At 43.2% G+C, this 16371-nt stretch overlaps 1 protein-coding gene across 1 annotated transcript; it reads left to right on the plus strand.

The window, feature by feature from the left end:
• Positions 1-4297: 4297 nt before the first annotated feature.
• On the plus strand, positions 4298-15913 carry LOC120029833 (peptidyl-prolyl cis-trans isomerase A-like). Its single transcript, XM_038975120.1, has 6 exons — positions 4298-4591; positions 7586-7616; positions 12455-12543; positions 12718-12814; positions 13413-13488; positions 15333-15913. The coding sequence occupies exons 1-6, from the start codon at positions 4409-4411 to the stop codon at positions 15466-15468; spliced, it is 612 nt and encodes a 203-aa protein (XP_038831048.1). The 5' UTR covers positions 4298-4408; the 3' UTR covers positions 15469-15913.
• The last annotated feature ends 458 nt before the right edge of the window (positions 15914-16371 follow it).

The following is a 16371-nucleotide window of genomic DNA, read 5'->3' on the forward strand; positions in this document are numbered from 1 at the left end:
CACAACATGGCAACACAACATGACAACAACATGGTAGCAACACAACATGGCAACAAGATGGTAGCAAAACAACATGGCAACAAGATGGTAGCAACACAACATGACAACAACATGGTAGCAACACAACATGGCAACACAACATGACAACAACATGGTAGCAACACAACATGGCAACACAACATGACAACAACATGGTAGCAACAACATGACAACAACATGGTAGCAACACAACATGGCAACACAACATGACAACAACATGGTAGCAACACAACATAACAACAACATGGTAGCAACACAACATGGCAACAACATGGTAGCAACACAACATGACAACAACATGGTAGCAACACAACATGGTAGCAACACAACATGACAACAACATGGTAGCAACACAACATGGTAGCAACACAACATGACAACAAGATGGTAGCAACACAACATGGCAACAACATGGTAGCAACACAACATGACAACAACATGGTAGCAACACAACATGGCAACACAACATGACAACAACATGGTAGCAACACAACATGGCAACAACATGGTAGCAACACAACATGGTAGCAACACAACATGGCAACAACATGGTAGCAACACAACATGACAACAACATGGTAGCAACACAACATGGCAACAACATGGTAGCAACACAACATGGCAACACAACATGACAACAACATGGTAGCAACACAACATGACAACAACATGGTAGCAACACAACATGGCAACAACATGGTAGCAACACAACATGGCAACAAGATGGTAGCAACACAACATGACAACAACATGGTAGCAACACAACATGACAACAACATGGTAGCAACACAACATGGCAACAACATGGTAGCAACACAACATGGCAACAACATGGTAGCAACACAACATGGTAGCAACACAACATGGCAACAACATGGTAGCAACACAACATAACAACAACATGGTAGCAACACAACATGACAACAACATGGTAGCAACACAACATGGCAACAACATGGTAGCAACACAACATGGTAGCAACACAACATGGCAACAACATGGTAGCAACACAACATAACAACAACATGGTAGCAACACAACATAACAACAACATGGTAGCAACACAACATGACAACAACATGGTAGCAACACAACATGGTAGCAACACAACATGACAACAACATGGTAGCAACACAACATGACAACAACATGGTAGCAACACAACATGACAACAACATGGTAGCAACACAACATGACAACAACATGGTAGCAACACAACATGGCAACAACATGGTAGCAACACAACATGGCAGCAGCACCACATGGTACAAACATTATTGGGCCCAGACAACAGCACAAAGGGCAAGAAGGTAGAGACAATAATACATCACGTGAAGCAGCCACATCTGTCAGTAAGAGTGTCCATGATTGAGTCTTAGAATGAAGAGATGGAGATAAAACTGTCCAGTTTGAGTGTTTTTTGCAGCTCGTTCCAGTCGCTAGCTTCTGACCAGGCTGTTTAGGTCTCTGGACAGAAGTCAGGCACTATGTAGGGTGCCATCTGGGATGTAAGTTCTCTCTGTCTCCCAAGGTCTTCGTCCCTGGTAACGGTCAAGATAGTCACTGCCATTTCTAGATAAAGATTAAATTAAAATGACATTTCAAGTCTGATAAAGCAATATTCAAATATATTTTTTTGTGCTCAAAGGTTGTAGAGAAATTCATATAGATGTCGTCTATTCGAGAACTAACATAATTTTTTGTTGTTGTAAGAACGGACAACGATGATTTATAAAGCTGTAGCTATCTGCTCTCTTTCAATGTTATTCTAGAACTACGTGCATGTCATAATTGTTGCTAATTATTGTCAATATACAAGTGGTATTTTAAAGATTTATTACAGACAGGTCCTTCTTTGCCTGTCTGCCAAAAGTGTGCAAAGCTGTCATCAAGGTAAAGGGTGGCTACTTTGAAGAATCAAAAATATATTTTGATTTGTTTAACACTTTTTTGGTTACTACATGATTCCATATGGTGTTATTTCATAGTTTCAATGTCTTCCCTATTTTTCTACAATAGTAGAATAGTACAAATAATAGTACAAATAGTACAATAGTACAAATAGTACAAATAAAGAAAAAGCCTTGAATGAGTAGGTGTCCCCAAACCTTTGACTGGTACTGTACATTGACCTCTTTTGTAACTTAGGGGGACTGGGACAGCTATGTTTGACCTACATGTTAATATCGAGCCTATGTGTACTAGTCTATCACCTGAGTATCTGAGGTGCTACAGATAAACACTATGAATAAAATACCAGGGCGATGCTAGAGGGGAAAGGGTTAAAACCCACAGATTGTAGCAATCTATAGTTTGTACAAGTTTGTATATTATGCTCAAATAGAGAGAAGGAAATCAAAATGGTACAATCTAAGGTGATTCATTCATAGAAAAGCATTGGCCTATTGTCTCTGTTTGTACATTGTATGTACAATCAGTTCATATTCTAATAACTGGTCAGAACAATAAAATAACTAATTGTGATTTTTAGTCTTGTAGTTAGATGATGTGACAAGCTAATATTTATCTAATAAATATGTATTGAGATGATACCTGTGTACCATTGTTTTCTTGTCATTGGTTCTTTTTCTGGATTGTAAATATGCCTCAAATTGAGGCACAGCCATACGATATACCATATAACTGAATAGTCAGAAGGACACGTTATGTTAATTTGATAAAAAAACAGTAATGTATTGTAAATTATTTGTAAAACAATGTACAGTAACCACATTTCCATCCACAGTTTTTATGGAAAGTAAACTTGGGAGTCACATGATGATATGGTGAGTGGTCCTCCCACTACGACTCGGGAAACCATGAAGTTTATTAGTCCAAGCCCATCTTTACCGTTCAAACGGTAAGCCATTAAATCTAGTTATGGAGAAAATCGATGCCTTTGCAGCCTGAATGGAGAATGTTATAGGTACTAACTGGTCCACGATGGATATGAGTGTATTGCCGGCTGCATACAATGACATCGAACGGTAAAATGAAACCATCAATATCAGATTAATATCGCCATCTGCCGGCCTTTGGGCTAGCAGTTTATTAGGCTACAGATGAAATAAATGATGATGAACTTCACAGGGTGGTGAAAGTGCACGGTGATGAGCTTGATACTCCTTTCCGATAAATATTGAGTCTTATTCTGGTGACATGATGATCCATGCTTTAGTGACGTTTGACCAAATGGTAAGGCTAGGCAACAACGCATCTGCCACACTGACCCTCAACACGGGGGTGCGTGCTTAATCCCCTCCGTACTCCCTGTTCACCCATGACTGCGTGGCCACGCAACACTCCAACACCGTCATTAAGTTTGCCGACGACATGACGGTGGTAAGCCTGATCACCGACGACGACGAGACAGCCTACAGGGAGGAGGTCAGAGATCTGGCAGTGTGGTGCCAGGACAACAACCTCTCCCTCAACGTCAGCACCGGTGTAATGATCATGCTGTTTAATCAGCTTCTTGATAATCCATCCACTTTACAGGTGTGGCCTATCTTATTTATTTTGTGGTACTTTTTAACCACAAAGGTCGAGAGCCATGCGTCCTCCCGAAACACGAGCCCTCCGTGCACACGATTTGAGAGAAATAAATATTTTGTGCATATGTAACATTTTTGGGATCTTTTATTTCAGCTCATGAAACATGGGACCAACACTGTTGCAATTCTATTTCTGTTCAGTGTATATCCAAACAACATTGACCTCTTTACTGCATCTGTCTATGCATAGAAACACGTCATGGGGTCTAACGCCTAGATCACACTAGTCTAACGCCTAGATCACACTAACAGGGTTGAGCGCAAAATAGTACACAGCATCATCTGGATGTGTACAACAAAAGATGAATATTCGCCTTATCAAATGTTATTGGTCACATGCACATGGTTAGCAGATGTAATTGCGAGTGTAGCGAAACGCTTGTGCATCGAGTTCCATTGGTGTCTCTCGAGCCGAACTGCGCATGTGCAGGCAGTCAAATCAAAAGGCACTCCATCAATATAAAGTTGTTTTTGACGGAAATGAAAAACGTGTCCGTTTGTGACTTTCACGAGGTTGGAGTAATAACATGTTCAACTACTGAAGACATTTGCTCGAATCGAGGTTGTGCCTTCAGAGTTCGAGAAAATTAACAACTAAAGGAATAATGTTTCACATCTCTCATTGACTTCTCAAAGCCCGGCCTGATTTTCCCATTCTGTTTCTAAAGCGTTCCCGGAAGTCTCGCGATGTTGCGCCTCCGGGTTTAGAAACGGTTGATATTCTTCCGAGATCTTGGGAAGAACTTCCTCCTTGCAGTCACAGCGGCATATGTAACCACCTAACGTGGTATTTCACGGCATCTCAAGTCCATTTTATGTTTACACCCAGCCTTAAAATGCTACTTGCAGCTTTACCGAGTAGGGTCAAGCTCATTTCAGGACGTTCGTTGGCGTTTACCGCCGCTCGGTTGTATTCTGCTGGCCCTGCAGCCGCCAACCCGGTCGTCTACTTTGACATTGCTGCTGACAACCAGCCCGTCGGAAGAGTAACATTCGAGGTGAGTTCAGTTGTCTTGACTAAGAACTTAATCCGATGGTTTACGTAACTCGGCTATTAAATGTTCATTTGTTTTGGCCTCGGCCTTTGAAATAACGAGTAGGCATCGTATGATGCACCAGTTGCAACTTGAAACCAACGTGAGGAACGCTCAGTTGGACCTAAGTTACAGCACAACTAATTGGCATGTAGAACTAGGCCTACTGTACAAACTAGCTAACTACTAGTCTGATTTAATCCGCAATTATTTGGTGTATATACAGCCTGAAACGGATGCCTGCAAAATCGTGTAAATTATTCCTCATGTCCACCAGATGCATCAAACTCTTTGTTTTCCGGCGGAAGTCATTAATCAAATGGAGCAGTCTAACGCTACGTTGGGGGTACCGCATGCGTTCAATATTTTCAACTCGAGTTGCTTTACTGTGTGGTGGTACAAACTATAACTAACCAGCATTTAACTAGGGGAATGAAAAGCGAAGCATGTATGTTAATTACGGAAAATGCGGGCTAGACATTAAGCAAAACAAAACGTATAATATGCATCTGGTGAACATCGGAATTTAAACGCCAGAACGTTTAACAAAATGACATTTTAAACTTACTCAACCGGATTGTCTGTGCGATTTGTCCTTCAGTTGTTCGAAGTTTTAAACGAAATAAAGAATTTTTTTACCAGACTTTTTAGTCGGTATATGGTTCACTTGGGCACCATGAAGTTAGTTTTATATTGGATATGTATAGCTATTGAACCAAGCATGACGCTGGGAAAATTGTGCACCGCATTACGGGACTCTGTCACGGCCGGATGTGATGCATGGGACTCTGTCACGGCCGGATGTGATGCAGCCTGGACATGACAATAAAAAAACGGACTACCTTTGTGTGAATTCAACAACATAAAATTATCTTCAATTATTGTACTTTTATTTGATATATATATATATACACACACAGTGACTTCGGAAAGTATTCAGACCCCTCGACTTTCCACATTTTGATGTCTACAATTGAGGAAATTGTTTTATTTCATCAATCTACACACCATACCCCATAATGACAAAAACTTGTTTTTAGTCATTTTAGTAACTTTTCTTAAAACAGAAATACCTTATTTACATAAGTATTCAGACCCTTTGCTATGAGACTCGAAATTGAGTTCAGGTGCATCGTGTTTCTGTTGATCATCCTTGATGTTTCTACAACTTGATTGGAGTCCACCTGTGGTAAATTCAATTGATTGGACATGATTTGGAAAGGCACACACCTGTCTATATAAGGTCCCACAGTTGACAGTGAATGTCAGAGCAAAAACCAAGCCATGAGGTCGAAGGAATTGTCAGTTGAGCGCCAAGACAGGATTATTTCGAGGCACAGATCTGGGGAAGGGTACCAAAACATTTAGGCAGCATTGAAGGTCCCCAAGAACACAGTGGCCTCCATCATTCTTAAATGGAAGAAGTTTGGAACTACCAAGACTTCCTAGAGCTGGCTGCCCGGCCAAACTGGGGACAAGGACCGTGGTCAGGGAGGTGACCAAGAACCTGGTGGTCATTCTGACAGAGCTCCAGAGTTCCTCTGTGGAGATGAGAGAACCTTACAGAAGGAAAACAATCTCTGCAGCACTCCACCAATCAGGCCTTTATGGTAGAGTGGCCAAACGGAAGTCACTCCTCAATAAAATACACATGACATCCCGCTTGGAGTTTGCCAAAAGACACCTAAAGACTCTCAGATCATGAGAAACACGATTCTCTGGTCTGATGAAACCAATATGTTGTTTGTGTCGCGCTGCTTTGCTTCATCTTGGCAGTTGTAAATGAGAACTTGTTCTCAACTAGCTTACCTGGTTAAATAAAATAAAAAATAAAGATTGAACTCTTTGGCCTGAATGCCAAGATTCACATCTAGAGGAAACCTGGCACTATCCATATGGTGAAGCTTGGTGGTGGCAGCATCATGCTGTGGGGATGTTTTTCAGTGGCAGGGACTGGGAGACTAGTCAGGATCAAGGCAAATATGAACGGAGCAAAGTACAGAGATCCTTGATGAAAACCTGCTTCAGACCTCAGACTGGGGCGAAGGTTCACCTTCCAACAGGACAACGAACCTAATCAAAGACCTGAAAATAGCTGTGCAGCAACGCTTCCCATCCAACCTGACAGCGCTTGAGAGGATCTGCAGAGAAGAATGGGAGAAACTCCCCAAATACAGGTGTACCAAGCTTGTACCATCATACCCAAGAAGACTTGAGGCTGTAATCGCTGCCAAAGGTACTTCAACAAAGTACTGAGTAAAGGGTCTGAATACTTATGTAAATGTAATATTTCTGTTTAATTTTTTAAAATATAAATTAGCAAACATTTCTAAACCAGCTTTTGCTTTGCCATTATGGGGTATTGTGTGTGTGTGTAGATTTGGGCTCCTGAGTGGCGCAGCGGTTCGAATCCAGGCTGAATCCCATCCGGCCGTGATTGGGAGTCCCATAGGGCGGCGCACAATTGGCCCAGCGTCGTCCAGGTTTGGCCGGAGTAGGCCGTCATTGTAAATAAGAATTTGTTCTTAACTGACTTGCCTAGTTAAATAAATGAGGGGGGGGGGGGGGGACTACAATGTGGAGGAAGTCAAGGGGTCTGAATATTTTCCGAAGGCACTGATTTGTTCTTCAACCTCTCCTGATTCAGTCTTTGCTTTAATAGCAAGCATGCCATGAACGGACAACCATGTACCCACCGGCTCTCTAGAAACGTTGGTAAACAATACTTTCCTGTGGCTATTTTGCCTAAAATTTCAAGCAGCAGAAGGACAACTGGTAGTGTTTTTTAAATATATATAATAGTATTCAACATTCTGGCTTGTAAAGAACATTTTACGTGATTTTTGCCGGCATTAGTTTCATGCTTTATATACCAATTAGTGTATTACAGCCTGATTTAATCAGATTAGCTGCATGCAACTGACTGCCTCATAACGTATGCTATTTTTTATTTTGCAGCTGAATGCAGATGTTGTGCCCAAAACAGCAGGTAGGGGGAGAACAACTATTCCAGATTCAATAGTGTTTAATCAAATCAAACTTTATTGGTCACGTACGCCATTTATCGCAGGTGCGGTGAAATGCTTATTAGGTGGTGGGCTGTAGTGGGCTGTAGTAGGCTGTAGTGGGCTGTAGTGGGCTGTAGTGGGCTGTAGTAGGCTGTAGTAGGCTGTAGTGGGCTGTAGTGGGCTGTAGTAGGCTGTAGTGGGCTGTAGTAGGCTGTAGTGGGCTGTAGTGGGCTGTAGTGGGCTGTAGTGGGCTGTAGTAGGCTGTAGTGGGCTGTAGTGGGCTGTAGTGGGCTGTAGTAGGCCATCTGTTTTTACTTTTTAGAGATGATCGATCTCTGTCGAGGGAGGAGCTGTTTTTTTTTTTTTTTTACATTGTCTATTTTTTTTCTGAACACATTTCCATTTGTTGCCAATGTCAATTATATATATATTTTTAATAAATACTTTTATGTTCTCTAGCTGGACAGGTAAACAGGCTCCCAAGTGGCGCAGCGGTCTAAGGCACTGCATTTCAGTGCAAGAGGTGTCACTACAGTCCCTGGTTCGAAACCAGGTTGTATCACAACCGGCCATGATTGGGAGTCCCATATGGCGGCGCACAATTGGACCAGCGTCGACCGGGGTAGGCAGTAGCATTGTGCTGTGTGACACAACTGCACATTTTAGTGGCCTTTTTGTCCCCAGCACAAGGTGCACCTGTGTAATGATCATGCTTTTTAATCAACTTTTTTTTAATATGCCACACCTGTCAGGTGGATGGATTATCTTGGCGAAGGAGAAATGCTCCCTAACAGGGATGTACAACATTTGAGAGAAATAAGCTTTTTGTGTGTATGGAACATTTCTGGTATCTTTAGTTTCAGCTCATGAAACATGGGACCAACACTTTGCATGTTGTTTATATTTGTTTGATTTAGTAGGTTATAGTATATTTAAATAATGCCTGAGACACCTTTGCTACTTGCCACCGTACTCAATAAATAGTGACATACTTGACGATGGTGGCCTTTGTTTGTATGTACTTCAGAAAGTATTCAGACCCCTTGACTTTTTTCCACATTTTGTTACGTTACAGCCTTATTCTCAAATGTATTAAATTTGTTATTTCCCCACTCTACCTATACACAATAACCCATAATGACAAAGCAAAAACAGTTCTTGGGATATTTTTGGTATTTTAGTACAAATAAGTGGAAATATCACATTTTACATAAGTATTCAGACCTTTTACTCAGTACTTTGTTGAAGCACCTTTGGCAGCGATTACAGCATTGAGTCTTCTTGGGTATGATGCTACGGGCTTGGAACACCTGTATTTGGGGAGTTTCTCCCATTTATTTCTGCAGATCCCCTCAAGGGGGGGGGGGGGGTGTATTACATTTTAGAATAAGGCTGTAACGTAACAAAATGTGGAAAAAGTCAAGGAGTCTGAATACTTTCCGAATGCACTGTGTGTATAATCATGCCAAATCCTGATTCAACCGTTTGAATTCATTGACAGTGAGAAATGAAACACAAATTGACATTTACAGTAGCTGGCTAATCTAATCTGTCACATTGGCTAGCTGACAAATTGAAATTTACAGTAGCTAGCTAGTCTAATCTGGCACATTGGCTAGTTGACAAATTGTCCAAATGCTCAACAGAGTTACCTCTTCATATGCTCAAGACAATTTGTAATGCCCGCTCCAAATTTCAAGTGCACTCAAACAGATATGTATCTTATTTCAGTCTGGGAGCTAGCTAGCTAGCTATATCTGATCCTCTTCAGTCTGGGAGCTAGCTAGCTAGCTATATCTGATCCTCTTCAGTCTGGGAGCTAGCTAGCTAGCTATATCTGATCCTCTTCAGTCTGGGAGCTAGCTAGCTAGCTAGCTATATCTGATCCTCTTCAGTCTGGGAGCTAGCTAGCTAGCTAGCTATATCTGATCCTCTTCAGTCTGGGAGCTAGCTAGCTAGCTAGCTATATCTGATCCTCTTCAGTCTGGGAGCTAGCTAGCTAGCTAGCTATATCTGATCCTCTTCAGTCTGGGAGCTAGCTAGCTAGCTAGCTATATCTGATCCTCTTCAGTCTGGGAGCTAGCTAGCTAGCTAGCTATATCTGATCCTCTTCAGTCTGGGAGCTAGCTAGCTAGCTAGCTATATCTGATCCTCTTCAGTCTGGGAGCTAGCTAGCTAGCTAGCTATATCTGATCCTCTTCAGTCTGGGAGCTAGCTAGCTAGCTATATCTGATCCTCTTCAGTCTGGGAGCTAGCTATATCTGATCCTCTTCAGTCTGGGAGCTAGCTAGCTAGCTAGCTAGCTATATCTGATCCTCTTCAGTCTGGGAGCTAGCTAGCTAGCTAGCTATATCTGATCCTCTTCAGTCTGGGAGCTAGCTAGCTAGCTAGCTATATCTGATCCTCTTCAGTCTGGGAGCTAGCTAGCTAGCTAGCTATATCTGATCCTCTTCAGTCTGGGAGCTAGCTAGCTAGCTAGCTATATCTGATCCTCTTCAGTCTGGGAGCTAGCTAGCTAGCTAGCTATATCTGATCCTCTTCAGTCTGGGAGCTAGCTAGCTAGCTAGCTATATCTGATCCTCTTCAGTCTGGGAGCTAGCTAGCTAGCTAGCTATATCTGATCCTCTTCAGTCTGGGAGCTAGCTAGCTAGCTAGCTATATCTGATCCTCTTCAGTCTGGGAGCTAGCTATATCTGATCCTCTTCAGTCTGGGAGCTAGCTATATCTGATCCTCTTCAGTCTGGGAGCTAGCTATATCTGATCCTCTTCAGTCTGGGAGCTAGCTAGCATAATCAGACAGCAGGTACATGTTTTCACAAGAGGCTGTGTTTACATCGTAGATAGAAGCAGGTCATTGGCTGCCTTCATCACGAGGGGGTATGTACAGGAGTTTTGATTGGTTCCAAGTTTAGTAATTCGGCAAATTTGCCTGAGCGACTGAGTGTTGAAATATACTGTTCATGAGAAAATGTGCAAGAGTTGAAGTTGCTAACAAAAAATGTAAGTCGTCATAGGAATGTTTTTTTTTTTTTACTGTTATATACCAAAAAAAATCTGCTCCTCCCTCTACAGGGATCGATCAACATCAGTTTAATGCTTCACCGCCTATGTTTCTAGCTCCAACAGTGCAGTAATTTCTAACAAACAATACACTTATAATCCAAAGGTAAACACAAGATATTAGGACCTATCAAGACGAGCAATGTCAGAGTCCAGAGTGTGTGTGTAATTCATACTTTGAATAAAACGTATTGTATTCGTACATCCTGTTGTTCATGTTGGTAAGGGCTCTCCCACCCTGTTCCCGGAGAGCTACCTCCTGTAGGTTTTCACTCCCACCCTGTTCCCGGAGAGCTACCTCCTGTAGGTTTTCACTCCCACCCTGTTCCCGGAGAGCTACCTCCTGTAGGTTTTCACTCCCACCCTGTTCCCGGAGAGCTACCTCCTGTAGGTTTTCACTCCCACCCTGTTCCCGGAGAGCTACCTCCTGTAGGTTTTCACTCCCACCCTGTTCCCGGAGAGCTACCTCCTGTAGGTTTTCACTCCCACCCTGTTCCCGGAGAGCTACCTCCTGTAGGTTTTCACTCCCACCCTGTTCCCGGAGAGCTACCTCCTGTAGGTTTTCACTCCCACCCTGTTCCCGGAGAGCTACCTCCTGTAGGTTTTCACTCCCACCCTGTTCCCGGAGAGCTACCTCCTCTAGGTTTTCACTCCAACCTAGCAACCTCTAGCGCACCTGATTCTAATAATTAGCTGGTTGATAAGCCGAATTAGGTTAGTTACAACTGGGGTTGGAGTGAAAACCTCCAGGATGGTGTGTCTCCTGGAACAGGGTTGGAGTGAAAACCTCCAGGATGGTGTGTCTCCTGGAACAGGGTTGGAGTGAGAACCTCCAGGATGGTGTGTCTCCTGGAACAGGGTTGGAGTGAGAACCTCCAGGATGGTGTGTCTCCTGGAACAGGGTTGGAGTGAAAACCTCCAGGATGGTGTGTCTCCTGGAACAGGGTTGGAGTGAGAACCTCCAGGATGGTGTGTCTCCTGGAACAGGGTTGGAGTGAGAACCTCCAGGATGGTGTGTCTCCTGGAACAGGGTTGGAGTGAGAACCTCCAGGAGGGTGTGTCTCCTGGAACAGGGTTGGAGTGAGAACCTCCAGGAGGGTGTGTCTCCTGGAACAGGGTTGGAGTGAAAACCTCCAGGATGGTGTGTCTCCTGGAACAGGGTTGGAGTGAGAACCTCCAGGATGGTGTGTCTCCTGGAACAGGGTTGGAGTGAGAACCTCCAGGAGGGTGTGTCTCCTGGAACAGGGTTGGAGTGAGAACCTCCAGGAGGGTGTGTCTCCTGGAACAGGGTTGGAGTGAGAACCTCCAGGAGGGTGTGTCTCCTGGAACAGGGTTGGAGTGAGAACCTCCAGGAGGGTGTGTCTCCTGGAACAGGGTTGGAGTGAGAACCTCCAGGAGGGTGTGTCTCCTGGAACAGGGTTGGAGTGAGAACCTCCAGGAGGGTGTGTCTCCTGGAACAGGGTTGGAGTGAGAACCTCCAGGAGGGTGTGTCTCCTGGAACAGGGTTGGAGTGAAAACCTCCAGGATGGTGTGTCTCCTGGAACAGGGTTGGAGTGAGAACCTCCAGGATGGTGTGTCTCCTGGAACAGGGTTGGAGTGAGAACCTCCAGGATGGTGTGTCTCCTGGAACAGGGTTGGAGTGAGAACCTCCAGGATGGTGTGTCTCCTGGAACAGGGTTGGAGTGAGAACCTCCAGGATGGTGTGTCTCCTGGAACAGGGTTGGAGAGCCCTGGCTAAACCATTATTTCTCCCTCTCAGAGAACTTCAGAGCACTGTGCACCGGAGAACATGGTTTTGGCTACAAGGGATCCATCTTCCACAGGATCATTCCTCAGTTCATGTGCCAGGTAGGTCAAGTAATCTTTAGTTGTTCCTTTTTGTGTTTTAGTTTGAGAACCCCTAATGATCACCTATACCTTTTTTTTTTATTGTTATTGTGGTAACTCATGGTATCTTTGCCCCAAACACATGTAAGCCTTTCTCTGACCCCTCTAAATGTGTGTCTATTCGACTCTGTATAGGGGGGAGACTTCACTAATCACAATGGAACCGGAGGGAAATCTATCTACGGACCCAAATTCAAAGACGAGAACTTCGATCTGAAGCACACAGGACCTGGTAAGTGACCCGCTCTGTTTTGTCTGGGTTGAAGTTGACCTGATCTAGCCTGAGTGCCAGTCTGTTTGTGCTATTATGCCAACTCCCAATCACTCATTTATCATGTGAAAGAAATGGCTTGCCGATGACTGACTGCAATGGAATTGACAAGTGCACAAACAGATCTGGGACCATGCTAGATTAAAATGATCTGGGAACTTTCTAGATTCAAAATGTATTTGCAGAATACTGTAGCCTACCTTTTGGGCTATTTTTAATGAATCCCCTTCGTACCACTAGATGGCAGCATTTCACGGCGGATGTTTCAGCGAGAGCTTTACTGCGTAACCAACTTAACAGAAATAGTTCTCAACCACATTAACACAGCCATAAAGAATCAATTGACCAAATCTAGCTTTTCTTAGTCGTTTCTGATTCTAAGTAATTAGGCCTCTTGATATTTCAGATCACTAACTTGATATCAAGGATGTTGTCATAGGAACTGTAACCCGGCTTGTCTTGAGCAGTGTGGTGTGTGTTTGCAGTACCTCAGCTAACTTGCCAGGCATCACTTAGGGGTCTAGTTACAATGTAATGTGGTGTTTCTTTTTCCATTTAGGCATTTTGTCAATGGCCAACGCTGGGCCCAACACCAACGGATCTCAGTTCTTCATCTGCACCGACAAGACCGAGTGGTACGTACGGACCTGTCGAGACAGTGGTACGGACAGAGAAACAGACCAGGGCCTGCTGTGTTGATTAAGTGTCTGAGTAGGACTGCGGATATACCGTGCATTCTGAAAGTATTCAGACCCTTTGACTTTTTCCACATTTTGTTACGTTACAGCCTCATTCTAAAATATAAAAAAATATCCAAACTTTCCAATCTACACACAATACACCATAATGACAAAGCATAAACAGCTTTTTTTAGAATTTTTTGCAAATAATAAACAAATACCTTATTTACATTATTTACATAAGTATTCAGACCCTTTGCTATGAGACTTTAAATTGAACTCAGTTGCATCATTGATCATCCTTGATGTTTCTACAACTTGATTGGAGTCCACCTGTGGTAAATTCAATTGATTGGACATGATTTGGAAAGACACACACCTGTCTATATAAGGTCCCACAGTTGACAGTGCATGTCAGAGCAACAACCAAGTCATGAGGTCGAAGGAATTATCCGTAGAGCTCCGAGACAGGATTGTGTCGGCTCAAATCGGGGGTACGGTACCAAAGCATTTCTGCCGCATTGAAGGTCCCCAAGAACACAGTGGCCTCCATCATTCTTAAATGGAAGAGGTTTGGAACCACCAAGACTTCCTAGAGCTGGCCGCCCGGTCAAACTGAGCAATCGGGGGAGAAGGGCCTTGGTCAGGGAGGTGACCAAGAACCCGATGGTCACTCTGACAGAGCTCTAGAGTTCCTCTGTGGAGATGGGAGATCCTTCCAGAAGGACAACCATCTCTGCAGCACTCCACCAATCAGGTCTTTATGGTAGAGTGGCCAGACGGAAGCCACTCCTCAGTAAAAGGCAAATGACAGCCCGCTTGGAGTTTTCCAAAAGACACCTAAAGAATCTCAGAACATCAGAAACAAGATTCTCTGGTCTGATGAAACCAAGACTGAACTCTTTAGCATAAATTCCAAGTGTCACTTCTTTAGGAAACCTGGCACCATCCCTACGGTGAAGCATGGTGGCGGCAGCATCATGCTGTGGGGATGTTTTTCAGCGGCAGGGACTGGGAGACTAGTCAGGATCGAGGGAAAGATGAACGGAGCAAAGTACACAGAGATCCTTGATGAAAACCTGCTCCAGACCTCAGACTGGGTCAAAGGTTAACCATCCAACAGGACAATGATCCTAAGCACACAGCCTAGACAACGCATTAGTGGCTTCGGGACAAGTCTCTGAATGTCCTTGAGTGGCCCAGCCAGAGACCGGACTTGAACCGACTCGAACATCTCTGGAGACCTGAAAATAGCTGTGCAGCGATGCTCCCCATCCAACATGACAGAGCTTGAGAGGATCTGCAGAGATGAATGGGAGAAACTCCCCAAATACAGGTGTGCCAAGCTTGTAGCGTCATACCCAAGAAGACTCAAGACTGTAATCGCTGCCAAAGGTGCTTCAACAAAGTACTGAGTAAAAGGTCTGAATACTTATGTAAATGTAATATTTCAGTTTTTATTTGTAATAAATTAGCAAAAAAATTGTAACCTCTTTTTGCTTTGTCATTATGGTATATTGTTTTGTAGATTGAGGGGCGGGAAGATTTAATACATTTGAGAATAAGGCTGTAATGTAACAAAATGCGGAAAGTCAAGGAGTCTGAATACCTTCCGGAGGCACTGTAGGATCAGTTATGCCATTTTGATATCATAAAGAATTATATTGTGTGGACAGGGAGGACCTGATCCTAGATCAGGACTACGCTGAGAGGCTTTCTACATACAGTACGTCCTCAGACCATTCTGATCGTCTTTCTCAGTCCGGGGGAAAAGTTAATAAACCCCTTCCTCTTCTCAGGCTGGATGGGAAACATGTTGTGTTTGGCATCGTGACCCAGGGACTGGATGTGATCAGGAAAGTGGAGATGTTCGGATCTCGTTCGGGGCGAACCTCCAAGAGTATCACCATCGCAGACTGTGGAGAGCTTCAGTAGTCAGGGAGTCCCAAATTGTACCCTATTCCCTATATAGTGCACGACATTGTACCCTATTCCCTATATAGTGCACGACATTGGGAAATGGGACACGCCCATGAAGCGGACATGATGGTTTCTAATAGCCTGGTGGGATTTTTTTAATTTTTATATAATTTGTATTATTGTTTGACATAAAAGATTAAAAACACGAGGAAATGAGTTCCAAGTGATTTTTAATTGTATAAATCTGTTTCCAGGTATTCCCACGCATACAATAGAGATGTGATTGTAAACAAATGTAAACAAGTTTTGGAACAATAAGCTGTAGATCTTTCTCTTTTAAACACAGTGACAAAAGTGGGTTTTAGTTTTTTTTAGGATATTGTGTCAAACACCGTTTTAGGGAGAAAGTTTGACTTATTCTGTGATTTGATCTTTTTTGATAAATGATTTCTACCACGTACCTACTGGCCCTGTGTTAAATCATCCAATGTTTCCAAGAAACAAGTTGTCTGTTGCGTACGCGTCAGTCAAAATGTTTTGCGTTGGGGACCGGCAGTAACATCAGAGATTTAATGTTTTAATTTCCTCTTTATTGAGAAACAGCTTGGCTCTGAATGTGCTTTTCTATGTTGTATTTTCTCTCTGTCTTCCATTCCAACACGGATCTTGTTAAGTTAGGAAGAACCATTTTGGGCTGGGTTTCACTAATACAAGTAGGATGAGAAGATTTAATTTCTTATCGGGGTATGTCTGAATGGAATGATCTTTTGTTACTTTTGGAGTGGAAATGTCTGAGTGGAAAGACTCTAACATGATGTGGTCAAATTGTTGACGTACACCAGATCAGGAGTACACAACTTTTAGAACAGAAGCTAGGTTACTATGGTGACAGATTTTCATGTGAATATTCAAAAATTT

Source organism: Salvelinus namaycush, chromosome 35 (genome assembly GCF_016432855.1).
Source record: "Salvelinus namaycush isolate Seneca chromosome 35, SaNama_1.0, whole genome shotgun sequence".
Classification (NCBI taxonomy): Eukaryota; Metazoa; Chordata; class Actinopteri; order Salmoniformes; family Salmonidae; genus Salvelinus; species Salvelinus namaycush.